The sequence below is a fragment of the Eptesicus fuscus genome, chromosome 7, assembly GCF_027574615.1.
Source record: "Eptesicus fuscus isolate TK198812 chromosome 7, DD_ASM_mEF_20220401, whole genome shotgun sequence".
NCBI classification, from domain to species: domain Eukaryota; kingdom Metazoa; phylum Chordata; class Mammalia; order Chiroptera; family Vespertilionidae; genus Eptesicus; species Eptesicus fuscus.
The window spans coordinates 59510478-59535643 of NC_072479.1; the positions used below are offsets into that span (position 1 = coordinate 59510478).

Genomic DNA, 25166 nt, shown 5'->3' on the forward strand with positions numbered 1-25166 from the left:
AGAAAGGGCCCTTATTTAGTAGCTGAAGGGTCCTGGGCCCCATCAGCCATGGGTCACCAGAACTGCGTCTCTCAGAACAAGTGCTGCTTCCTGGCCCTGTTTCCCCTGGCTCCTCCCCCAGTTCACCACCACCACTGTCTGCTGTAACAGTCCTCACCCGAACCTGAACCTGGCAGGCTCCTCCAGCCCCGGCCTAGCTGCACTAAAGGACTGATTGGATTTTCTACACGCAAGTTTGGGATTTCTGATTGGACATGCAAATTTATGTAAAGTAACCTGAACTTTGCCACTACATCAAAACAACATAGAATCATAGACTGGAAGGAATCCTAGAGACAGTGTTAATGCCCTCGTGTTAAAAATGGGGAAACTGAAGTCCAGAGGGGAAAGTGATTCATGCAGTGATGAGTGTCAGGCAGGGCTCCTGACTCTGGTCAAGTGTTTTCCACAGTACCATTCTGCCTTAGTTTCTCGTGCATGAGGAGGCCTGGCTGAGTTTACAGCAGAGAGGGTAGTTCTTGAAGATGAGATTATAGAGAGCTGGGCCCTAGGAGGGGCAGAGTATTATCTCAGGAAACTTCCAAGGGCTCTGGTCAGCTGTCTAATATGTGGAAGTAAACAACTTGAAATCCCTTCCAGCATCACGCTTAATACTTTTCCCCAGGCTCTGCCCTGGAAGGTTAGAGGACAAGGTCATTGGTTGCTACCTGGCTTGGCCCTTATGGTTTCTCCAGAGCTGAGTTGCATCTCTCGCAGGACCAGGCACATATAGACTGTGGATAGAGCTTCACAGGCAATGTCTTTATCCTTACATTCTCATTTGAGTCTCTGCTGCTTCCCTCTGTGGCCACCCTGGGAAAAGGTCTTTGGTGTTCTTTGACTCTTTGCCCACCCTTCCCTGCTCTCTTGGAGGGCACAGGCCAGCGGGCCTCCTCTGCAGTTTTCTGCAACAGGATCAGCCCAAACAGGCCTTGCTATAGGAAGGACCTCATTATTGTAAAATCAGTGCCAAAACAGAAGGGGGCTGTGGATATGGGCTTTGGTTCCCAAGAAGCAGTCTCCCCACTTCTGATGGGTTCTTGATCTGATCCACCCACCCAGCTTCAGGATGCCCCGCTCCCACTTTATGGACTGTACCTGTGGCATGCGGTTATTTGGAGGGCTAAGCCCCCACTTACCCTATGGTTTCTGCTCGAGTTGCAGAGATGGAGGAGATGCTCAGAGCAGCTGTCAGGCTGCTTTGCAGAACTTGGGGAGAGTGGGTGGGTGTATGCCCTCAAGATCAGAGGCCCTGGTTCCCAGACAGGGCTACCACCAAGCCCTGCTTCAGCCTAGGGAGGGGGCTTGGGACACATATCTGAGGTCTTTCCTCACCTCCTCAAACCCAGATCTGGCTGACTCAGGAAGGAGTGCCCTTATCTTCAGTATCCTCTCAAAACACAACAGATATGGAGCCGGCACCTTCGTTTCTTCACTGCCCAGTGGCCTTGGCACTTGCATCCTTAGCCCTGTTTGAGGGGAAATCCTTCTCCCTGGGCCTCAGTTTCCCAGCCTGCGCTGATGGATTAATAACACATCATCATTGGGGTGTGGCACCTGCTCGATAATTACCGTTTTCCCACCTCTGGGAGTTACAAGATGAAAGAGTCCTGAGGAGGCCAGGCTGTTATTAAGGTGAATTATCATTGCTGTTATTACTGATTTCTGAAAATCCAGCAGCCACTGAGAAGAGCCCAGTCAGGCACAGCTCCCTGAACCTTATGCTGGTCCTTGAGCCCTGAGAATTCTTCAGTCCTCAGTAAGCGTTTTTTTAAGGATACCTAATTTTAATTCTGCTGCTCATGCTGTGCCTACAGGGTTTGGGTGTTGGGTGCTGCTTAGGGCATTGGTCTGCAGTTCTCAAATTGTCCCTCCCTGAAGACCCTCTGGAGAGAGGAATAATGAGGCTTTTCCTAGGCAGGATTGTGAGGGTCCCTGGAACTTCTGGGGTGTGGCTCTGGGGTTCTCAGCAACTGTAGTTCCCAGAGGCTGATTCACTTCACCCCCCAGCTGGCTTGATGTGGGGGCTGTAATTGGCCCTTTTGTGTGAGGATCTGTTGAGACACCCTCAGAACCTGCTCACAACAGCCCCAGGCCTGTCCAGGAGTCACCCCACTCTATTCCTACCTGCCCCAAACTCTCACCTTGCCCAACCTCCCACCTCTGCCTCTGCCCTTGGCCAGACCCTATTAGCTCCCTTCCCAAGAATCTACAGTGAACTCTTCTTATCCAGTGGCCCCGATCGGCTTGTGAATAATTTGGTGCTACCACGCCACACCACAGTCTGGGGGTGGGAGGGCCCTCTCCTAGCCCAAGGAGAAATTTCTGGGAAGAAAGGGAGTGGAAACACTGGCCTCCCTTGGCCAGAATCCCCTACTCATTTGGCCAGACCTCCTCACCCCTCCCTGTTTCAGGGACTTGGTTCCTACTTTCTAATAGGGGCGAGAGAGTAGATGGCCCCAGCTGGGAGGGGCTTTAGAAATCACCTGGTCACGTGGTTATTCCTTCTAACATTTTTTTAAACGTTTTTTTTTTTTAGTATGCTTTTATTGATTTTAGAGGGATAGAGGAAGGCAGAGCGAGAGAGAAACATCAATGGTTGATAGGAAAGAACCATCCATTGGCTGCCTCCTACACGCCCCCTACTGGGGATGGAGCCTGAAACCCAGGCATGTGCCCTGACCAGGGATTGAACCAGCAACCTCTCCGTGCATGGGATGATGCTCAACCAACTGAGCCACACTGGCCAGGGCCCTTCTTACATTTTTTAAAGTTTTATACTTTATTTTTTCACTATATTTTAAAAAATATATATTTTTATTGATTTCAGAGAGAAAGGGAGAGGTAGAGAGAGATAGAAACTTCAATGATGAGAGAGAATCATTGATCGGCTGCCTCCTGCACACCCCCTACTGGGGGATTGAGCCTGCAACACAGGCATGTGCCTTTGACCGGAATCGAACCCAGGACCCTTCAGTCCGAAGGCTGGTGCTCTACCCACTGAGCCAAACCCGCTAGGGCTCACTAGGTTGTTTTTTTTTTAACCCAGTCTAAAAATCAAATTGAGAAAAAGCCATACATTGAGAAATCTTGCTCCCATCTCCACTCCCTTCTCCCTCCATAGAGAATCACTTATTAGTTTCTTACATATCCCTCAGGAGTTTCTTTACACAAAAACAAATACAAATATGTATTCTTTTTTCCCCCCTTACCCAAAAGATATATCTTCTTCTGTTGCCTTACCTGTTGGCAGTATCTAGGTGTGCATAGATTTCTCCGGGCACCTGTGTCGGTTTCCACTCACCCGAGTGTCTCCCAGTCGACCTTTACCACTCACCCGAGTGTCTCCCAGTCGACCCCAGGCCATGAGTAGAGTTCACTCATCTTCGTATACTGAATTTGATTCAGATGCCAGGGTTAAGCCAAAACCAGCCTCTGAGGAATTCTCAAGCAGTGGTCAGCACAGTCACGCAGCCAGCACTTAACTCTGTGATGGGTGCTATGCTAGACTCCGGGGGTCCAATGGTCATCAAAAAGCCCACATTAATCAAATAATTAAACAGTCATAGAATTACATCTGTGATAAAGGCTGCAAAGAAAGGACATACACTGTAAGAGTGAGTAATCAGACCTGGCCCATCTTGGGAGTGGGGGTTGTGGAGCGGGGCTGGAGTCTGGGGCCAGGACTGCAGATGTGATACCATGGACCTGGAAAGCTGGGTTTCTCAACTTGACTTCAGTGGCTTCTCTTCTCTCTCCTCTCGGAGTCTGTGCCCCTTGAGTTTTATTGTGTCCAAGACATGAAACCCTCTTCTCCGCCAGATGGTGTTGATAATGCCTCCTTCCCACCCCCACTCCTGCTTTCTCTTTCCCCAGCCCTGGGACTTCAGCCTCCAGAAGCTGGGAGCCTTCCTTTCCACTGTAGGCTGAGGGGAAGTTGGGGGGTGTTTGCTTCTTACTTCCTCTGTAGACAGCACCTCACTTCCTGTCCCTGGCGCTAGAAGAAGGCTAAAGCTCTTGGCTTTGCTGTCCCTTCCTCTCCACAACCCCACCCCCTGCTTTCCTGGGAAGCCTGTAGGCCCTGTAGGAGGAAGGCAACATCAAAGCCAATGGCTTCTTTCTAAGGCCCTGCCGAGTTCCTCACTCCCAGCCCCCAACCCCTCACAAGGAAACCTGTCTTTTCAGCTACAATTCCTTTCCAGACATGATCTCATCCTTTTCTTCTGTGCCCTGTAAGGAGAGAGGAGTCAGAGAGATCACCCCATTTTACAGATAGGAAAACTGAGTCCTCGAGGGTTTCTAGGCTTCACGTGGGGTCATGCAGTATGACCAAGCGAGAACTGGAATCCAGGAAGCCTGTTCCCATTTGTGGGCACAAACAGGAGCAGAGCCAGTGGAGGCTTGTGGGCGAACTAGAGCTACTTTCTCCTCCCAGAGCAGAGCTAGCAGCTTAGGAGGTCACCTCTGGGTTCTGGCCAAATGGTGCCCACTAAGTCAGCCCTGGAGCTTCCTAGACACAGCGGTGCTTAGCCAGCCACAGCCTGTTCCCTTTGAAGAAAGAGATCTTTCCCCACCCACCCCCACCTTCCCTCTGAGATCCCACGGTCTGTTCCATGCTTCTGTGTCTCTGGATCTATTTTGTTCAGTTTATTTTGTTCATTAGATTCCACATATGAGTAAGATCATGTGATACTTGTCTTTCTCTGACTGGCTTATTTCGCTTAGCATGATATTCTCCAGGTCCCTCCATGCTGTCTCAAAGGGTGCATAGTATTCTATGGTGTAAATGTACCACAATTACTTTTTTATCCACTCTTCTCCTCATGGGCACTTGGGCTATTTCCAGATCTTAGCTATTGTAAATTGTGCTGCTATGAACATAGGGGTGCATACATTCTTTCTGATTGTTTTTTGGGGGGGGTCTCTTAGGATATATTCCTAGAAGTGGGATCACTGGGTGTAATGACAGTTCCTATTTAATTTTTGAGGAAGCTCTCCATATCGTTTTCCATAATGGTTGCATCAGTCTGCATTCCCAGCAGCAGTATACTAGGGTTCCCTTTTCTCCACATCCTTGCCAGCACTTGTCATTTGTTGATGGTGTGAGGTGATACCTCATTGTTGTGTTATTTTTTTTTAATATATTTTTATTGATTTCAGAGAGGAAGGGAGAGGAAGATAGAAACATCAGTGAGGAGAGAGAGTCATTGATCAGCTGCCTCCTGCACGCCCCTCCACTGGGGATCGAGCCCACAACCAGGGCATGTGCCCTGACCAGGATGGAACCATGACCTCTTGGTTCGTAGGTTGACGCTCAACCACTGAGCCATGCCGGCCAGGCTAAGTTGTATGAGTTCCTTATATATTTTGGACATTAACCCTTTATCAGATGTATCATTGCCAAATATATCTTCCCATACAGGGGGCTCCCTTTTCATTTTGTTGATGGTTTCTTTTGCTGTGCAGAAACTTTATTTTGATGTAGTCCCATTTGTTTATTTTTCCTTAGTTTCCTTTGCCCTAGGACAGTGGTTGGCAAACTGCGGCTCACGAGCCACATGCGGCTCTTTGTCCCCTTGAGTGTGGCTCTTCCACAAAATACCACGTGCGGGCGCGCACATACAGTGTGATTGAAACTTCGTGGCCGATGCGCAGAAGTCGGTTTTCGGCTCTCAAAAGAAATTGCAATCGTTGTAGTGTTGATATTTGGCTCTGTTGACTAATGAGTTTGCCGACCACTGCCCTAGGAGATGTATCCGTAAACATATTGCTACAAGAGATGTCTGAGATTTTGCTGCCTGTGGTTTCTTCCAGGATTTTTATGGTTTCACAACTTACATTTAAGTCCTTTACCCATTTTGAGTTTATTCTTCTGTATGGTGTAAGTTGGTGGTCTAGTTTTTTGGGTTTTTTTTACATGTATCTGTCCAATTTTCCTAGCACCACTTGTTGAAGAGACTGTCTTGAATCCACTATATGCTCTTGCCTCCTTTGTCAAATATTAATTGAGCATAATATCTTGCATTGATTTCTGGGGTCTCTGTTCTGTTCCACTGATCTACATGCCTGTTCTTATGCCAATACCAGGCTGTTTTGATTACAGTAGCTTTGTAGTATAACCTGACATCAGGTGTTGTGATTCCTCCAACTTTGTTCTTCTTTCTCAAGATTGCTGCAGCTATTTGGGGTCTTTTTGGTTCCATATAAATTTTTGGAGTATTTGTTCTAAGTCTGTGAAATATGCCATTGGTATTTTAATAGGGATTGCATATGTCTTTTTTCAATATCCTATAGTTTCCCAAGTACAATTCTTTTATCTCCTTGGTTAAGTTTATTCCTAAATATCTTAATATTTTTGTTGCAGTGGTAAATAGGATTGTTTGTTTAGTTTCTCTTTCTGAGAATTCTTTATTGGTGTATAAAAAAGCCATCAATTTCTGGATGTTAATTTTGTATCCTGCTGCATTACTGAATTCCTTTATTAACTCTAGTAGTTTTTTGGTGGAATCTAGATTTTCAGTGTACAATACCATGTCATCTGTAAATAATGAGAGTTTTACTTCCTCCTTTCCGATTTGGGTGCCTTTTATTTCTACTTCTTATCTGATCGCTGTGGCTAGGATTTCCAGTACTATGTAGAAGAAGAGTGGTGAAAATGGACATCCCTATCTTATTCCTGTTCTTAGGGAAAATAGTTTTAGTTTTTGCCTATTGAGTATGATGTTCTCTCAATAGGTGTGTCATATATGGCCTTTATTATGTTGAGATATGATCCTTCTATTCCCACTTTGCTGAGAGTTTTTATCAAAAATGGGTGTTGGATTTTGGGCGTCTATTGATGTGTCATGTGACTTTTGTTAATATTTTGTTGAGGATTTTAGCGTCTATGTTCATGAGGAATAATGGCCTGTAGTCCTCTTTATTTGTAGTGTCTTTATCTGGTTTTGGAATTAGGATAATGCTGGCCTCATAAAAAGAGCGTGAAAGTGTTCTTTCCTCTTGGATTTTTTGAAGTAGTTTGAGGAGGATAGGTGTTAGTTCTTCTTTGAAGGTTTGGTAAAACTCGCCTGTTGAAGCTCTCTGGACCAGGGCGTTTGTTTGCTGGGAGTTTTTTGATTACTGCTTTTATTTCATCAGTTGTTATTGGCCTATTTCGGCTTTCTGATTCTTCCTGATTCAATTTTGGGAGATTATATGTTTTTAAGAATTTGTCCATTTCCTCCACATTGTCCAGTTTGTTGGCATATAGTTGTTCATAGTATTTTCTTATAATCCTTTGTATTTCTGTTGTGTCAGTTGTTACTTCACCTCTTTTGTTTCTGATTTTATTTATTTGGATCCTCTCTCTTTGTTTCTTGGTTAGTCTGGCTAACAGTTCATCAATCTCGTTTATCTTTTCAAAGAATCAGCTCTTGGTTTCATTGTTTTTTTAGCTTCTATGTCATTTATTTCTGCTCTAATCTTTATTATTTCCTTCCTTCTACTTACTCTGGGCTTTTTCTTGTTGTTCTCTTTCTAATTTTTTAAGTTGTAGGGTTAAATAGTTCATTATTAATTTTTCTTGTATTTTGTGGTAGGCCTATAGTGCTATGAACTTCCTTCTCAGGACTGCTTTCGCTGTGTCCCATTGAAGTTCTCTAGAGCCCTGACCAGTTTGGCTCAGTGGATAGAGAGTCGGCCTGCAGACTGAAGGGTCCTGGGTTCAATTCCGGTCAAGGGCACGTCCCCAGTAGGGGGTGTGCAGGAGGCAGATGATCAATGTTTCTCTCCCATCAATGTTTCTATCTCTCTATCCCTCTCCCTTCCTCTCTGTAAAAAATAAAAAAATAAAATAATATATATATATATATATATATATATATATATATATATATGTAAAAGATTTGTCTCTTAAAAAAAAAAAAGTCCTCTAAAACAGAGTTGGTAAATGGGATTGAGCAAAATGTCTCAAAGCCTCCTCCACCAGTGGTCCATGAGGTCTGAAAGGTTGGCAACCACGGGTTTAAGGAAACCTTTGGATCAGTGGTCACCAACTGGTGGTCCATGAGGTCCAAAAGGTTGGCGACCGCTGCTCTAGAAGTTTTTTTTATATATTTAGGTGTTCCTATATTGGGTGCATATATGTTTACCAGGGTTATATCCTCTTGTTGGATCGATTCCTTTAGTATTATATAGTGACCTTTATTGTCTCTTGTTATGGCCTTCATTTTGAAGTCATTTTGTCAGATATGAGTATTGCTACTCCAGCTTTTTTTATTATTATCTATTTGCATGGAAAATATTTTTCCATCCTTTTGCTCTCATCCTGTGTGAGTCTTTTGTTCTGAGGTGGTTTTCTTGTAGACATCATATAATTGAGTCATTTTTTTTTTTTTATCCATTCAGCTACCCCATGTCTTTTGATCAGAATGTTTAATCCATTTATATTTAAGGTTATTATTGATAGGTACTTATTTATTGCCATTTTTATTCTTTATGCCTATGTTTCTCTCTATATATATTTCTTCTCTTCCTTTAGCATTTCTTGCAGTGCTGGTTTGGTGGTGATAAACTCCTTTAGCCTTTTTTCTCTGGGAAGCTCTTTATTTCACCATCTATTTTGAATGATAGTCTTGCTGGATATAGTAATCTTGGTTTCAGATCCTTGCTTTTCATTACCTTGAATACTTCATGCCATTCCCACCTGGCCTGTAGTGTTTCTGATGAGAAATCAGCTGATAGCCTTTTGGGAGCTCTTTTGTAGGTAACAAATCACTTTTCTCTGTTGCTTTTAAGATTCTCTCTCTTTAATTTTTGGCGTTTTAATAATGATGTGTCTGGGTATGGGCCTGTTTGGGTTCTTCTTGCTTGGGACTCTCTGTGCCTCCTGAACTTGTGTAACTTTTTCCTTCACCAGGTTAGGGAAGTTTTATGCCATTATTTCTTCAAATGCATTTCTATCCCTTGCTTACTTTCTTCCCCTTCTGGCATTTCTATTATGTGAATATTGTTATGTTTCTTGTTGTCCCACACTCCCTTAAGCTATCCTCCTGCTTTTTGCTTGTTTTTTCTTTTTGGTTCTCTGTGTTCTTTATTAGTTCTGTGTCATTCTTCATAATTACTATATCTTTTTTCATGCTGTTGAGCATCTTTGCCATCATTATTCTGAACTCTATGTCTGATAAATTTTTTATGTTCATTTCATTTAGCTCTTCTTTTGAAGAATTCTCTTGTTCTTTCATTTCGGGCTTGTTTTTTTGTCTCCCCATTTTGGTGGCCTATTTGGGTTTGTGTCTGTGTCTGTGTACTAAGTAGAGCTGCTACGATTTCCAATCTCTAGTACAGGACAATGTCAGATGCTGTTTCTGACTGGTCCTGAGTACGGTTTGGAGCTATCAGTAATCCACAGCTTGTGGCTCCCTCTGCTGGGGCTGGATGCCTTTGGAAAGGACCAACATGTGCACCAGGGTCTGCTTTTCCTAGCCCCAAGCCCAGGAAGAGATCAGACAAAGACTCAAAGCCTCCATTAATCTCCCTCTGCCTTCAGTCTGATTGTTATCTGCCCTGATTAGCCTCAGGTTGGGTGAGAGGTCTTCCAACAGGATGGGGCAACTGCTTTCTCCCCAGGCAAAAGCCTGGATAGCAAAGTTCTGTGGAGAAAGGTCTCCTCCGCAGTGTGAGGAAATGACTCAACACAGGAAACTGAGGTGGCTGCCCTCGGAGCACCAACCCTACAGCCTCCAACCCTACTCTCCTCACACAGCTCCAGTCCACTCTGCTCTGCCTCTATTGGAGCCCAAGGTGAGTGGCTGCACACGAAATTTTTTGTGTTGGTCCTTTAAGAGGGTGCCTGCCTTTCCAGACATCTCTGATTGGCAGACAGATGTTATGTGGGCACCTTTCTCAGTTCTGGTGCTCTGGGGAGCCCAGCTTGGGGTTTAGACCCCAGCATTCTCAGTGGGAACCCCCCACAGCTGAGCTATCCCTCCGAGACTTCAGCTGCTGTCTGTGAGAGCTGGCCAACCCTTTCACGCCTCTGCACTGCCTACCAGTCTCTATGCAGTCTCCACTTTCCATCCTTGGTTATCAGGGTTCTCTCCAGCTAGTCTTCAGTTGATTTTTCAGGGTGATTCTTCTGTATTTTAGTTGTATTTCTAGTTTGGTCCTGGGAGAATGTCATTGTAGCTCTACTTACTCTGCTGCCATTTTGGAATCCCTCAGGGGAACATTATTTTTAAGATGAGATATATGAGTTAATGTGAAATGGTCTTTAAGGTAATGTTAAATGAATAAAGTATGCTATTATAAAAATAAAAAAAATAAAAAGAAAGACACCTGACAGGTGTTAAAGGTGGATGGGAAAGATCCCTTCAGGAGGTAGATACTGAAGGGGCTGGGGCAGGAAGGACTGCTTTGCCTGGGAAGAGGGCAGCTCCTCTGCTGTGACAGGAGACGATGCGGAGATTCTGATGACACTGGGAGGGTGGTGGCAAGAGATGTGAGGTGTTTTCCCTCTGCTGGCTTTCATCCTTTGGGGAAACAAGAGGTGACAGGCCAGGAGTTTGAGGAGAGGGTGTGAAGGAGTCGTGTCAGAATGAGAGAGCCTCTCTAACAGTAAGCCTTGGTAGGAGTGTCAGGCAGGACTGACCATGTGGTTGAGATGGCTTTCCTTTGGTGAGTGAGAGTGAGAAATACTGTGAGTCTGGGGACAGGAGACCATGTCAGTTCCTGTTTCTTCCTACCGCCAACCTCTACAGTCTGTGGAAAGAAGCATCGACCTACAATGCTAAAGTCAAGGAATCTTCTAGATTCCAGGGGTCTTATAGAACTGCACTGTTAAGCACAGCAGTACACAGCAGCCACTGACTGCATCTGGCTATCAACATATAAAATCCAGTACTGCCCTGGCTGCTGTGGCTCCATACATCAGAAGGTGGCGGGTTTGATTCCAGGTCAGGGCTTATACCTAGGTTGTGGGTTCGATTCCTTGTTGGGGTGCAGGAGGCAGCCAATCAATGTTTCTTTCTCTTCTCCTCTCTCTCTAAACACCAATAAAAAAATTTTAAATAGATAAATAAAATTCAGTTCCTCATTTGGACTAGCCATGTGTGATTAGGGGCTGCCATATTATACAACACAGAATAAATATTTTCATCATCACAAACTGGACAACACTCCTAGAAAAGTGATTCTCAAACTATTTGGCCTGAGGAGCCCTCTACACCAGCGATTTTCAACCTTTTTTTTATCTCATGCCACACATAAACTAATTACTAAAATTCTGCAGCACACCAAAAATATTTTTGCTGATCTAACAAAAATATTAGGTATAATTTTGACTCATTCACACCAGACAGGTATTGTTCTGTTGGCTGTTGTCATTTTTTTATTTGACAGTTTAAGGGAAAAGAGATCAGTGCCCCTGACTAAATAATAGTCAGATATTAACTGTTTTAAAAATTCTTGCAGCACACTGGTTGAAAATTGCTGCTCTACACTCTTAGAAATTAATGTATTTAATAAAAATAATTATATATTTTTCCAAAACAAAAATAAATAGTAAAAAGAATGTCATTGTTCTTCATTTTTGCAAATCTTTCGTGTCTGACTTAATAGAAGGCAGCTGGATTCTCAATATCTGCTTCTGTATTCAATCTTTTGTGATATCACATATCACATGATCTCTGGAAAATGCTACTCTATAATTATAAGAGAAAGAAACTAAAAGAGACAAGTAATGTCTTAGTAGTGTTATGAAAATAGTTTTGAACCTGTGGACTCCTTGAAAGGGCTTCGGGGTCCCTGGACCACACTTTGAGAACCACTGTTCTAGAAAAACCTCCACTTGGCATGAAGGAACTTGTCCCTGCAAGACTGTAATTTGCCTAAAGTCACACAGCAAGTAAATTGCAGTGTTGAGACTAAACTAAATCTGCTACCTCGGTCTGAGGCTTTTTCCAGTGCCTTTGGCTGGCCTGGGCTGGGCCCCACTGGGCTTTTGGGAGTGGGGCCTAGTCTTCTTAGCTGCAGAGCCCCTGGCATGTGGCCCTATAAATAAATCCATTGTGTTGGTGTCAGAGTCCCCTCGCCTCCCCCACCTCACCCACCCACCTCCACCCCCGCCCCACCTCCCACCCCAGCAGCTGCGTTTTTGTTGTTGGCTTATGTTATGGACAGGGAACATGAGGGGTCCCAGGGAGGAGAGATAAGCCTTTGGGCTCCTAACATGTCTGTCCTTCTGCACTGCCTGGAAGGGCAGGTGGTTGATCCCACTATCGATTCAAAGAACCCACATCATAGTATGGAGGTTCTTGGAGTGGCCGTGAAGAGGAAGTTAGAGGGGAGATTCAGGGACACATGCCTCTCAGAAGGCCAGTTGTCAGAAGGAGGGAAGGAAATTCCTATCTTCTCTCTTTCCCTGAGAAGGGAAGAGGCCAGTTGGAATTCTTGGGGCTAAAAGATGCTTTGGGTCAAGGATTAAGGTGGCCACTTTCAGGCTAGGGGTGCCCTGGGGCCTCTGTCCTTATATGCCTCCATACACTAAGGTGACCAGACATCCCGCTTTTGGCGGGACAGTCCCGATTTTTAACAATTTGTCCCGTGTCCCGCGGCGTTTTAAAAAAGTCCCGATTTTTGGAAAGAATGCACGACAAGCTAGGGAACAGCGGGAGAACGGGAAGGGAATATACAGTTTTCGGCGGCCATGTGGCTATTTAGTCAGGATATGAGTTTTATATTATTTTTGTTAATTGCATAATGTTAAACTTTAATAATAACAAATAATTGTTGAGAACTGATTATCGAGAACTGCTTATCAAAGTTCGCATTGCTGATCAGTTGTTAGAATTCGACCACCATTGTTTGGACTTGATGAACAATGGCATTTTTTGGGATTGGCAACGACGAAAACATTTTGTAACTGTCTCTCAGACGATACACATCGTACTGCGTGCTAGTAAGCTAGTTAAACAAGTGATGTCATTACAAATCAGCTATTCAGATAATTTAGGTAAGTAATTTATTTATTTCAAAAATACATAAATTTTCTTGAACTTAGCAGACAGTACTTATATTATTTATATTTCATAGTGGCGGCAAAAAGTCTAGCGCTGGCCTTGAAAGTGACACTTACGACTTACGTTACGGCAAATTCATGACCTTTTAAACAACGACAGCAATCTACTAAAAAAAATTCACTCAAATGAGAAATATGCCAAAGAATAAAATAATACTATACATAATTTTTTATTTATTATATTTGTAAATTGTACTTATGTTGAAATTTAAAAAAATATATTACAATTGTACTTACGTTGAAATTTAAAAAAATATATCACAATATATATACTATTTTTGCGTTCTATGAAAATTTTTGTTGCTCCATATAGACCAAATTTTTAATCAAGGAACCCCCCCACACACACACATACACCGGTCAATGGTGTCCCGCTTTACCAATGTTAAAATCTGGTCACCTTACCATACACCCCAAGGCGGCCCAGGGCCAGTCCTGCCTGGGAAGGAGTGTTTGCTGGGTGCGGAAGTTGCCGTTTACAAGTGGACTCTTGGGTGTGACAGGGATTCCAGAAAGCAGCTGGAGAATGGGGGGAGCAGGGGGAACCGTTGGTGTCACGGATGATTCTGTGATTAGAGTGAGCTTCTCCATCTCGGCCTTCCTGCAGCTGCCCAGCCCTCCCCCGCCTCCTGGTCCCTGGCTCCTCTCCCTAGAGGACGCTGGGGGAACAGCTGGTGAGTGAGGGGCTCATCAGGGCCCCAAGGCCTTGGCGAAGGGCCCAGCTTAGGGAGCATGGGGGGCGGGCTTGCTGCCACCTCTCAGGCCCCTGCCGCCCAGGCCTGGGCTTGAGTGCTGCCTGTGCCCTGGCAGGGGAGGGAATGGGAGCTGCAGACCCGACTCCTTTGCTCTGGCTGCCGGAAAGGCCAGGAGAGATCTCCTTTGAGGCCCTGGAAGCCCCTGTCCCCTCCTGGCTTTAAAGGGCCAGTGGGTACGAGGGCCATGACTGACTAGGGCCTAGTCACTAGGCTGAAGAGATAGTGGTCACCCAGATTCACTCTGCGATTGGGCTGAACCAGCCACGTCCCCAGGCCAGGGACTCCCCCCACCCCCACCCCCAAGCAGCTGCTCCCCCTTTTCTGTCCCTGGCTGCCTGAAAACTGCGCTCTCCCCCGAAGGACTGGCCAGAGAGGCTCTGCTCTTCCTCTCTCCCCTCCCTCCTCTCAGCACTGAGGTCACCGTCCGCTGAATCAGGCCTTTGTGGGAGGCGGGGCTGCCTGTTGGTTGGCAGTTGTGGCGGGAGAAGCCAACAGTTCAAGTTAGAGCTTCCACACCCGGCAGCTTCATCCCTACGCAGCCCTGGCTGACCTCGACCCAACATCCCGTATCCAGGATGTGTTTATTGTAGGACCACCAGCGGACTGTTTGAAACCAGGGCCATCCTGAGAAACCCAGGCTGGGGGTTTTCCCGGGGGCCCGTCAGGCTGAACACAGAAGCTGTGAGTAGTTGTGGGCCTGGGGGAAGGAGAAGGAGGAGAGTACTCGGCCCCTGGGGCAAGGGGCCCCCAGTGACACCCAGTAGGGACCCCATTGGGGAATTGACCTGGGTTGATTTTTTTTTCTCATGAGACTTAAGCCGAAAACCCAGACTCTGAAGGGCCTAATTAGGCCGATTGGGAGCCGGAGGTGGTAGTATCTCTCTGGATCTTAACATTCCCCAGAGGAGTGAGAGATGCAGGAAGTTTTCCTAACACCATAGAAATCTTGAACTCAAAATCTGGTCTGACTCATAGCATGTGCCCCTCCCCACCACCGAGGTCAAATGCAGGCCTCTTGCCTGTGACTCTTAACCCTGGCCAAAAGCTTCCTGCCCTCTGCTTGTGGCCCTGCAGACACAGAGAAGGCCCCTTATCCTGAGCTGGCCACACCTCCTCGGCTGAGGGCAGCAAATATCTCCCCCAAAGTGAGGCTGAGTCATAGCCTGCCTGCAGCCGACATTTCCGGAGTCTCTCCTAGCCCCAGCCAGGGATACAGAGACACGCATGGCAGAGCTGTTGCTCTTGGGTGGCTTATCACTGGGAGGGTACCCCCAGATTACAGTGGGACTCAGGCCTCCCTGCTCTGAGACCCGTAGGGGCTCAGATTGGAGGGTGGCATGGTTGGCTCTGTGGGGTGTGCATCACCCATAGCCAGTCCTCACATTCGGGACCTCGAGTCTAACCTGGGTGCTTTTATTTATTTGTGTGTTTGTTTATTGGCTGCATACATAGGGTACCTTATTCTCTGGAGTGAAATGCTAAGGTGGGTTGGGCTTGGGCCGATGTTCCCCTACTGTAAGTACAGAACTGAATAAAGTGGGTCCTGAGAAGTTTGACTTGTCTTGATGTGGAGGAAGGAGATGAACATTACAACCGGCATGTGTACAGTCCTGTGCTGGTTCCGTCTGGAATGCAGGGAGATAAGGCAGCTCTCTAGGTGATCACTTCCTGTCAGGGATGCCTGCGGGCTTGGAGAGCCTCCCGAGCCCTGGCAGGAACCCCTGGTGCAGGCAGGCTTACTCCAGCCGTCGTCCTTTTCACAGCTCCACCAGTTCTGCGTCCATGGGTGCTCCATGCTGTAGCTCCCTGGTCTTCACCCTTGCTCTCTAATGGTGGGTCTGGCAAATGAAGCCCCAAGTCCTGGATCTAATCCTGGATATCCACAACTGCATCTCCATCCCCCACTGGTGCCAGCTCCACCTGCTCAGCGTCAGGATCTGGTTCAGGGAGTAGGAGCTGATAGGGGTAGCCAGCTAGGCCTGTACCTGCTGCTCTTCCTCAGGCTCCTCACTGCTCCAATCCTGTAGGACCTGGCATGGCTCTAGTTCCTCCATCTGCTTGGGGAAGGTACGCTCAGAGCCTCTGATGTCTCCCCCTAATATTGCTGCAGGTCATAGCAGGGGCCGCTCAGAGCTTGAGGCCAAACCCTATTTTTATTTTTTTAGGAAAACATAAACTACCCTTACTTTGGTTTTTGTTGTGTGGTGAACACAAGACTTGGGCCTTCCGCAGTTTTAGCTGTATTTTTATTTTTATTTTTTTAAATTGATTTCTGAGAGGAAGGGAGAGGGAGAGAGAGATAGAAACATCAATGATGAGAGAGAATCATTGATCGGCTGCCTCCTGCACACCCCCTACTGGGGATCGAGCCCGCAACCCAGGCGTGTGCCCTTGACCGGAATCGAGCCCAGGACCCTTCAGTCCGCAGGCCAGCTTTCTATGCACCAAACCAGCTAGCCAGTGGTCGGCAAACTCATTAGTCAACAGAGCCAAATATCAACAGTACGACGATTGAAATTTCTTTTGAGAGTCAAATTTTTTAAACTTCTTCTAATGCCACTTCTTTAAAATAGACTCGCCCAGGCCGTGGTATTTTGTGGAAGAGCCACACTCAAGGGGCCAAAGAGCCGCAGGTGGCTCGCGAGCCGCAGTTTGCCGACCACAGAGCTAGGCCATTAGCTTTATTCTTTTCTGGCCCCTGGACATTGCCTATTCATCCCACTCCTGTCCTTCATCCTCCCAACTTTTTTCCTCACACTCCCCAGCACTTCTGCACCCACCCCAACCCACTGGGGAAATCAATAGAGAGGGGATTGAGGGAAAGCTAGTGATCCCTGGGGGCAGGCCTCTCCTAGAGCAGGGAGTCGGCCCAGAGATGAGTGGTGGGTGGGGTGGAACTGGCCCAGTGGTGGAGGTAACCCAAGGCCCTTTTTTGGTTTTGACCCCTATTTGTGTATGTGGGAAGGAGGATATTACTTGAAATTTTTTTGGTTTTTTTTCCAGGCCTGTCCATTTCTAAACATATCAAATATGAAAATGTTATAGCAAATGAAGTTATAGTAGATATATATTTTTACTATATTTTTATTAATTTCAGAGAAGAAGAGAGAGGGAGAGAGAGATAGAAACATCAATGATAAGAGAGAATCATTGATCGGCCGCTTCCTGTATACCCCCCACTAGGAACCGAGCCGTAACCCGGGCATATGCCCTGACCGGGCATCAAACCATGACCTCCTGGATCATAGGTCTACGCTCAACCACTGAGCCATGCCACCAGGCAGCTAGGTACATTTTTATGATATTAAAATAACAAAGGACTGCCCTGGCCAGTATGGCTCAGCCGGTTGAGTACTGACCTGTGCACCAAAGGGTTGCCGGCCCAGGTTATGGGTTCAGTCAACGGGCAGGGTGCGTGCAGGAGGCAACCAATCGATATTTCTCTCTCACATCGATGTTTCTCTCTCTCCCTTCCTCTCTCTCTAAAATCAATAAAAACGTTTAAAAATAATAACAACAAAGGACTTTAGATTGCGGTAGTGTTAAAAATAAACATTACACCATTTTTCCTTTTCTTCTAGTTTTCAGTTTATCCCGTTGTCGTACACACATTCTCACTCAGGAAGAAGTGTTCTCCTGTTTGCTGTTACCCCTCTTCCCAGGGAGCCAGGCACAGAAGAGTGCAGGCTGCCTGGCTCTGGGGTGGAGAGCTGCGGGAGAAGGGTTGGAGAAGGGGAGCTCCTTGAAGGCAGGGCAGTGTGGGCAGCACTCTCAGATCTTCAGGTGCCCGTTAAGTGGGCACCCCCGGCTGAGGTGACTCGGGGTCTGCCTACCTGTGACTCGACCGGAAGCGGGGGGATGTAACAGCAGGCTCCATTGCAGGACTTTGCACTGTGCCTGGGTCGGGATGTGATGATATGAAAAGCTTCCATTTACTGAGTTCACGCACAACACTCTACGTACATTACCTCATTTCATCTTCCAACAACCCTTTCTGCATAGTATTCTTATCCCCGTGTATAGGTGAGGAACCAGATCTTGCAGAGTCAGGATTCTCACCCAGGTCTGTTTAACTGCATTGGTCCAGGAGCCCCGGGACTGTGCCGAGCTGACTGAATATAAAGAGCTTATATGTGTACAGAGAGGCCCCCCGGGGGTGGCGAAGTCCAGGCCTGTCCCGTGTGCCTTGTGAACCAGCCATGTGGTTTGGGCTGCATCTTTTGCCTCTGGAGCCTGCTTCCTCCCCCAGGCTGGCGCTCCCCTTACAGGTTTGGTAGGACAATCAAGTGGAATGATGCACGAGAAAGTGGCAGCACACAGGATACATTCCGTGTCTGCAAGTGTGACCTCTTCTTCCTCGGTTTCCTCATCTCAAATATAGGTGCTGATAATAGCTTTTAAGTCCGTTTAGGTGGCGATGAGGATGAAAGAAGACATAGGTTGTGGAAGGGCCAGAAAGCACCGTGGGTTACTGTCCATTTCCGCCTGGTGTCTGAGTGATTTCTGGCTGAGAGCTGGGACCTTTGGACTGGCTCTTCCTCTACCCAGAATGCTTTTTCCATCCCAGGATTTGATCCGGACTTCAGTCAGGCTCTGCGTAACGGTCGCCTCTCAGTGTCTTGCCAGGACCCAGCATATGTTCCTTGGTTTATCGTGTATGATCCGCCTCCCCCAATAGAATGGAAGCTTCCGAAAGGCAGGGCTTTCGCTGGCTTGTTCTTGCCTGTGGCCCAGCGCCAGGCACACAGCAGAAGCCAAATAAATGCTTGTGGCTGACATGCTCTCCCTGTTTCTCCACAGGCAAGGTGACCGTGCTGGCTGTTTGAGTGCGCCAGCCTGGCCGAGGGGGCAGACAGGTGAGGGGCTCTGGGGCCTGTGCGCGCTGTTGAGGGGGACTGGAGGAGGAAGGCTGGGGTGGGGCAGGCCCCCGTGCCCCACCGTGGAGGACGGAGGAGAGAGCGTTCAGATGCCTGGTGCATGAGCTGCTGCGGTCCTCTCTTCCTTGGTCCAAAAGTGCTAAGCTCCTTTGTGGGGGCTTCCGTGGGGCAGGGAGGCAAGTAGTCCGTTGTGAACCGGAGCCTCCACCCTTTGGCATTAGGAAGGGTTTCCCATCTGCTGGAAATTTCCATAATATTTGTGTAGAAGAAGGAAATGAGCGCTTTCCTCTGGCAGAGAAATGGAAACTCAAATGGAAGATGAAGCCTAGTCGGTACAGGCAGTAACCATGGCAACAGTGTGGCGGGGTGGGGCATCACACGCGCAGTTCAGGTTAGAAGCCTGGCTCGCTGTGTTCATGCAGTGAGTGACGGGCTGGTCTCTGTAGTCAGGGCTCGGTCTGTCTCTTGCACACCAGGTATCACACCAGGAAGTGTAAGCCTGGGCAGTGACATGAACATGCCCTCATGGAATCGAGAGTCCGGGGGAGACCGTTACAGACCTGAGCGGGCTTGGATTGGGAGCCCTGAGGAATAATAGGAAGGAGCTGGCCAAATGGGAAGGCGGGTAAAAGGTCGAGACCCTGCAGAGGACCAGGGGTCCTTGGAGGCATGCAGGCACCCCCCAGTGTCGCCAGGAGGACACAGTGTGCCAGGTGGAGGCCAGTCTCGGCGGAGAATTCAGGTTTCTCAGCTCCTGGCCAGTGTCTGTGTGACCTGTGATAGGGCGAGTGCGTTACAGGGGTTTACAAAACAATGGTTTTTGTTCTTCAGATGGGAAGAGTGTCTTTTTCCCGGGACCAGAGAGACTTAGACTGAGTTGTTACAGTGTCTGTGCCACATCAGTCACACTGAGCTAAGCTCCAAAAATACTAACAAGTTTCATCTTTGTCCCCCTCCCCCGCTCACCTCCCGGGCCCTGGAGTAGCCTGCCCGGCCTCTCTCGCTTGTTCCCAGGACCTGATGTCAGAGGCCATGGACCAGCCGGCTGGGAGTCCTGAAAACCCGAGGCCAGGAGAGGGTGGTGATGGCGGCATGGAGCCGGGTACCTGCCAGGAGCTCCTGCACCGACTGCGGGAGCTGGAGGTGGGGCACGGGGCGAATGGGGCATTAGGGCTGCCCTTTCCTCTGAGCTTGGTGTGGGAGTTTTGGGTGCGGTGGCCCTTCCTCTCAGCCCCCTTTGCCAGGCTGCAGCGGAGACGAACATTTCTTAGGGGAGCTCCTCTGAGAAGCCCTCTCCCTGCTCTTTGCTCTCCAGGCTAGGTGTCGGCTCAGGGACACGAGGCATGCACAGGGGCAGGGTTGTCCTAACCCCTCAATGTCTCCCTTCCTCACCCCACTTCCCCCGCACAGAAAGGGGTGGTCACAGAGGAAGAGGGTTTAGATGTCCTGGCACTCAGGATTTGAGGGACAAGGACATGGATCCTTAAACTAAGGCCCTACTTACATCACATTCTTAAGGTCCTGCCAGCCTCCTCTCCCCTCTCCCCAGCGAAATAAGCATTACTCTTGGCACCTCCCACCTTAGGTCCTCCTGTCACTGACTGAGGTTGAGGTTACAGAAAACCAGACATCTGAGCTCGGCCTTCTAATGCCCTCAGCCCGTCTCTGTAGGCCTCCCCGTGGCAGAGCCCATCCAGAACCAGGAGGTGGGCAGGGGTGTAGTTGGTAGACTCCTTGGCTCCCCTTCCCCAAAAGCAGTTTGCCCTGAGGGAAGAATGATCCCATAGCCTCCTTTTTGCCCTCTTCCCGCGTCCTGCAGGCAGAGAACTCGGCACTTGCCCAGGCCAACGAAAACCAGCGGGAGACCTATGAGCGCTGTCTGGACGAGGTCTGTGGGGTCTGCCGTGGGACTCATGCTGGGGAGGGTTGGGGAGCATAGCTTGTCTCCTCCAGATAAAAGCTGTTGGCTGACATCTCTGCCTCGGGCCTTTCTGTCCCCAGGTTGCCAACCATGTGGTACAGGCACTACTGAACCAAAAGGTAAGTGGCCATGGGAGACCTTCTCACCCCTAAGTCCAGCCTCCCTGGGAGAGGTCCTGGGCACCTCAGGGGACCCCTGAGCCTTCTCAGCTAAGCCTTTGATGGGGGCTAGAGGAGGGAGCTTGGTGGAAATGTCCTGTTGGCCCAGTGATGTCCCCCACCCTCCCCACCCCTCGCTTCCTCACGTCAGACAGGCCTGTGCTGTTTTATCTGGAGGCAGGGGTGGCATAGTGAGGCCAGATCTCTGAGTTATGGTGCCTTTGATTTGGGCTTGAATCCTTCTCTTATCCTGGCCCCAGATGGTAATGGACCTGAAAGCAGTGTTGATGTTGGGAGCATAAGGTGGCATCTAAATATTTACTCAAGTATTGTGGGTAATTTCTCGACACCTGGTCCATCTGACCCCTAGATCTTCTGCCTTGTATGGACCCTTCTTTAATGTGTGGTTTCTAAGAGGTGCTGGGCTGGCTCCAGGATTGGGGAAGGGACCAATGGGAATGGGATTTACCTCCCTACATGGGTGGTTAACTTGAGAGAGTTTACCATCCCCTGAGGATTTGATAGCTGCAACCTCCCTCCCAGAGGAGGTGGCAGGAGAAGGGCATGCCCGGGAGGAGTGCCCACTGCTCTGATGAAGGGAACTGTATGCTCATCCACCCTCCCCGGTATCGTCTCCTTCTTTTCCTCCACCTCCTCCTGGGTGGTGCAGGACCTTCGGGAGGAGTGCATCAAGCTGAAGAAAAGAGTGTTTGACCTCGAACGACAGAACCAGATGCTGAGCTCCCTGTTTCAGCAGAAACTCCAGCTCACGACAGGCTCCCTCCCTCAGGTGGGCATAAGCCATTCTCCTCCCCTCGTCACACCTCAGTTTCCTGCCTCCCCCAGCCCCATCATTATCACCACCCACTTTCCCCCAAAACACCTACAGAAGCAGGCTGTCCAGTGTTCCCTCCATTCTGGAGGCAGTCCACCCAGGGAAGGCCCGCCTGGCCTGATAGGTCTGCAACTTAGACGGGGTGAAAACTCCCTGAGTCCCCTCAAGCCGGGCTACCCCCCACCTTACAGGTGCTTCCCTCCCAGGTGGATGGGATCCCTTCTTATTGACAGAGAAGGTTCCTGCTTACTCTCCCCCTGTGTGGGGAGATGGGTGGAAGCTGAAATCGTAATTATTTCACGCTCCCCAGGGGCCCCTTTGGCCACTGCACTGCCTCTTCTTGGCCAGGGGCAGGGGTGGGACCGGGTGGAAGGCACCCAGCGCTTGGTGTCACGGAGAGGTCAGGAAAGGCACTTGACCGGGTAACTCTGTATTTGAGCACATTGCATACGGGGTGGGGCAAAAGTAGGTTTACAAAACACAGAGTTTATTCTTGTATTATTATTTATTATTGTCTTATTTTCCATACAAACAACTGTAAGCCTACTTTTGTCCCATCCTGTATGCTCACCCACTGACTCAGGCGTGGCCGTAGACCCCGGTTGGTCCCTGCTTCTAGCCCCGACACCTGCCTTACCCGGGAGAAGCAGGAGCCTACTCGGAGTGAATCCTGTGCTCGTTTGGGGTCACGCTGTCAGAAAGCCTCAAGGATGGGGTGAGACATGGGGGTAGGAGGGTCAGGCGCAGCTCGGGTTCTGAAGTCAGCCGGCGCACCCTCCCCACCTCTGACCTTGACAAGAAGAGAAGTACCTTCTGTGTGTGTGTCTGTCTGATACAAACCAGGCAGCTCTTGGCTCCCAGGCCCTGGGCAGGATGCCCTCAGCTCCCTGGGAGGCCTGACCCTGCCTGTCTAGAACTCCTGTCACCAGGCAGGTACAGAGCTGAGTGAATCAGCAGCAGGGACTGCAGCCCCCCTGCCCTGGTCTTGCCCAGCTACAGAGTTCACCCTGGAATTCCCAGAGGCCTAACCACACTGGCCACTCTCACCCCGTCCGTTCCTTCTCAGTAACTGGTGATAAAAGAGGTATAGATCATCCTTAAGTCATTTTTTTGTTTGTTTGTTTTACCTAAATTAATTCTGGGATTTGAATTTGGGCTCTTTAGATGAATTTTGGGGTTTAGGGTCATAGAGTCATCTTCCCCAGAGGTAATTTATGACATAATGGAGCATGAACCTCAGATAAACTCCCTAACTTAGCTAATTCTTAGCTATGTGACCTTGGACAAATTACATAATCTTACGAACCACAGTTTTTCCTTAATAGGTGGGGATAAGAGCACTTATATTGCAGGTTGTCCTGAGGATTAAGTAAGATAATAAATAGTGCTTGGCCCACAGTAGATGGTCAATATTCGGCAGCAGCTATTTATCATTATTCATGTTATTCCTAAATTGTGCTTTTCTAGGATGAAAGCCCCATTGAGATGCTAATTAAGCTCTTGTTGTGAGTAGTGCCTTTGCCAACACATATGGAACTGGACAGGGCGGTCGCCCGTGCAGAGCAAATGTAACCCCTGAAGGCCGGGACTGCAGAAGCGAAGGCAGGTCTGCAGACAGCAGCAGCACAAAGCAGAGTGTGACAGCGCTGCCCAGAGCCAGAGGGGAGGGAGGCCATCAGAGACAGGCTGGGGGGGTCTCCCTTAATGAGGCGGCATTGGATCTGGGCCTTGATGGATGAGAGACTTACAGAGAGCGCAGTGGGGGGCAGAGAAATGCGATTCCCTGTGGAAGGAACAGAGCAGGAAGCCTAGGAAGCGGCAAGCTGTCCAGCGGGGCTGAAACAAAGGGTGTGTGAGGAGCAGTGAGACACGGAGCTGGAGCCTGCATCGGGAAGACCAGGCAAGCTGGGCTGGAATGCAGGCAGAGGAGTTCAGACTTGTCTTCAGTGGGCAGGCATAGGAGGCTTTGAGCACAAACATGCTTTAGAAAAAAAAAGAAAAAGATGTTTTAGGCTGCCTTGTACATCGGAGGTTGAAAGGCCACCCAAGTCAGAGGGACTGAAATGCTGAGCAGCATCCAGCAGGTGTGAGGATCTGGGCTGAAGGGGCGGCTGCAGGTGGCCAGCGGGGAGGCAGAGACGCGGCCAAGATAGGATCTAAAAGCTACGGAGAATGAGAGACAGGGAGGACTTAATGTTGACCGCTATCTAGTTGAAATGCCAAAGAGAAGGGAGCGACATCCTCAGGGACTGAGAGAGAAGTGACCCGTGATTCAGTGCGACTTTTGTCACCTTCAGAGGACAAGTTTCACATGAGACTAGTTAAGGGAGGGAGACAGAAGTGATAACTGACACCACCGTCTCTTTTCTGGAACCCAGTAATAAGTCCCTTTCCCTTGGCCTCAGCCTGTGATGCTGGGCTCAAAGGCAGTGGGAACGGGAGGGGCCTCGCTGCGCGCTCTCTGTAATCAGAGAGGCGGTCCTGAGGAAAAGCAGAGCGCTCCTGGACCGGCAGTGGCACCTAGGGCAGGCCTGCCACTGCCCGCGGGCCCAGGAGCCACGTCTCCCCTCCCCCAAAGCCCCTGGACCGCCCTCACCTTTCTGCCACCGGGGCAGGCACGTCTTCAGTCTGCCTGTGCCTTGGTCTCCCAAGGCTCCTTGACCAGGTGGTGGGGACAGTGGCGAAAGCGTACCCTGGGCCAGGAGATGTCCCTGAAGGGGCAACTTTTTCCTGCCCTGGGATGGGAAGGCCTAGTTCATGGGGCAGTAGGGACCTGGGACAGAGCACTGGTGCTAACTCTGCCTCTCCCTGCAGATCCCACTTACCCCACTCCAGCCTCCATCAGAGCCACCAGCCTCCCTGAGCTCCGCCGAGGGACTGGCCACCTCGCTGCCTCTGGGGCGCTGTGCTGGGCAGAGAGAGGTAGGAGGGCGGGGCACCGTGGTCTGTGGCTCCGCTGGCCCTGGGTTTGTCCGTTGCCTCCATTGCTGTTTCCTAATGAGGCCCAGGGGAGGCCGTGCCCCCGTGCACAGGTTCTTGGCCAGGCTGTGTCACCTCCTGCCAAGAAAAATAGATCCCATCCCAACCACTGGCCTTGCAAGCAAATGTGTTAGTTCTGCAGTAAGAGTCACGGCTTCCTGTGTGCCAGCCACTGTGCTGAGCCCCTGGTCTCATCTGCCTTCTGAGGTTAAACATAATTAGCATCCATTTTACAGGTGATACTATGAAGCTTGAAGATCCAGGAACTTGCCAAAGGCCATGTAACTAGTTAGTAGTAGATCTGGTACTTGAAGCTACACAGGCTGGCTCCAGAGCCCATGGAGTTAACCACTCTGTCAGACGGGACTGGGCACGAGAAGGGGCTGGGCAAAAGCCGGGATGGGCTTGCAGTAGAGTCATTCCCAATCCTCTTCTCCATGGAGATCAGGTCAGCAGGCCGCTGTCTGACCTGTAAGGACCTGGGCTTGCTGCAGTGGCTTAGGAATTGGCTGCATCACGTCCCCTTCTTGAGTCTGTGTTCTTTCTGA

General features: G+C 48.9%; 1 protein-coding gene across 2 annotated transcripts in view; it reads left to right on the forward strand.

Annotated features, from left to right (window-relative positions):
- NCKAP5L (NCK associated protein 5 like) overlaps positions 1-25166 on the forward strand; it is a 34599-nt gene that overhangs the window by 2741 nt on the left and 6692 nt on the right. The window contains exons 2-7 of one of the 2 annotated variants that reach the window (XM_028144336.2): positions 18649-18704; positions 19711-19868; positions 20545-20613; positions 20727-20765; positions 21475-21594; positions 24454-24561. In XM_028144336.2, coding sequence (XP_028000137.2) covers positions 19746-19868; positions 20545-20613; positions 20727-20765; positions 21475-21594; positions 24454-24561 — 459 coding nt within the window. In that variant the 5' untranslated portion in view covers positions 18649-18704; positions 19711-19745. The remainder of the gene's footprint in view (positions 1-18648; positions 18705-19710; positions 19869-20544; positions 20614-20726; positions 20766-21474; positions 21595-24453; positions 24562-25166) is intronic. The other variant, XM_054719099.1, reaches the window with a different exon arrangement.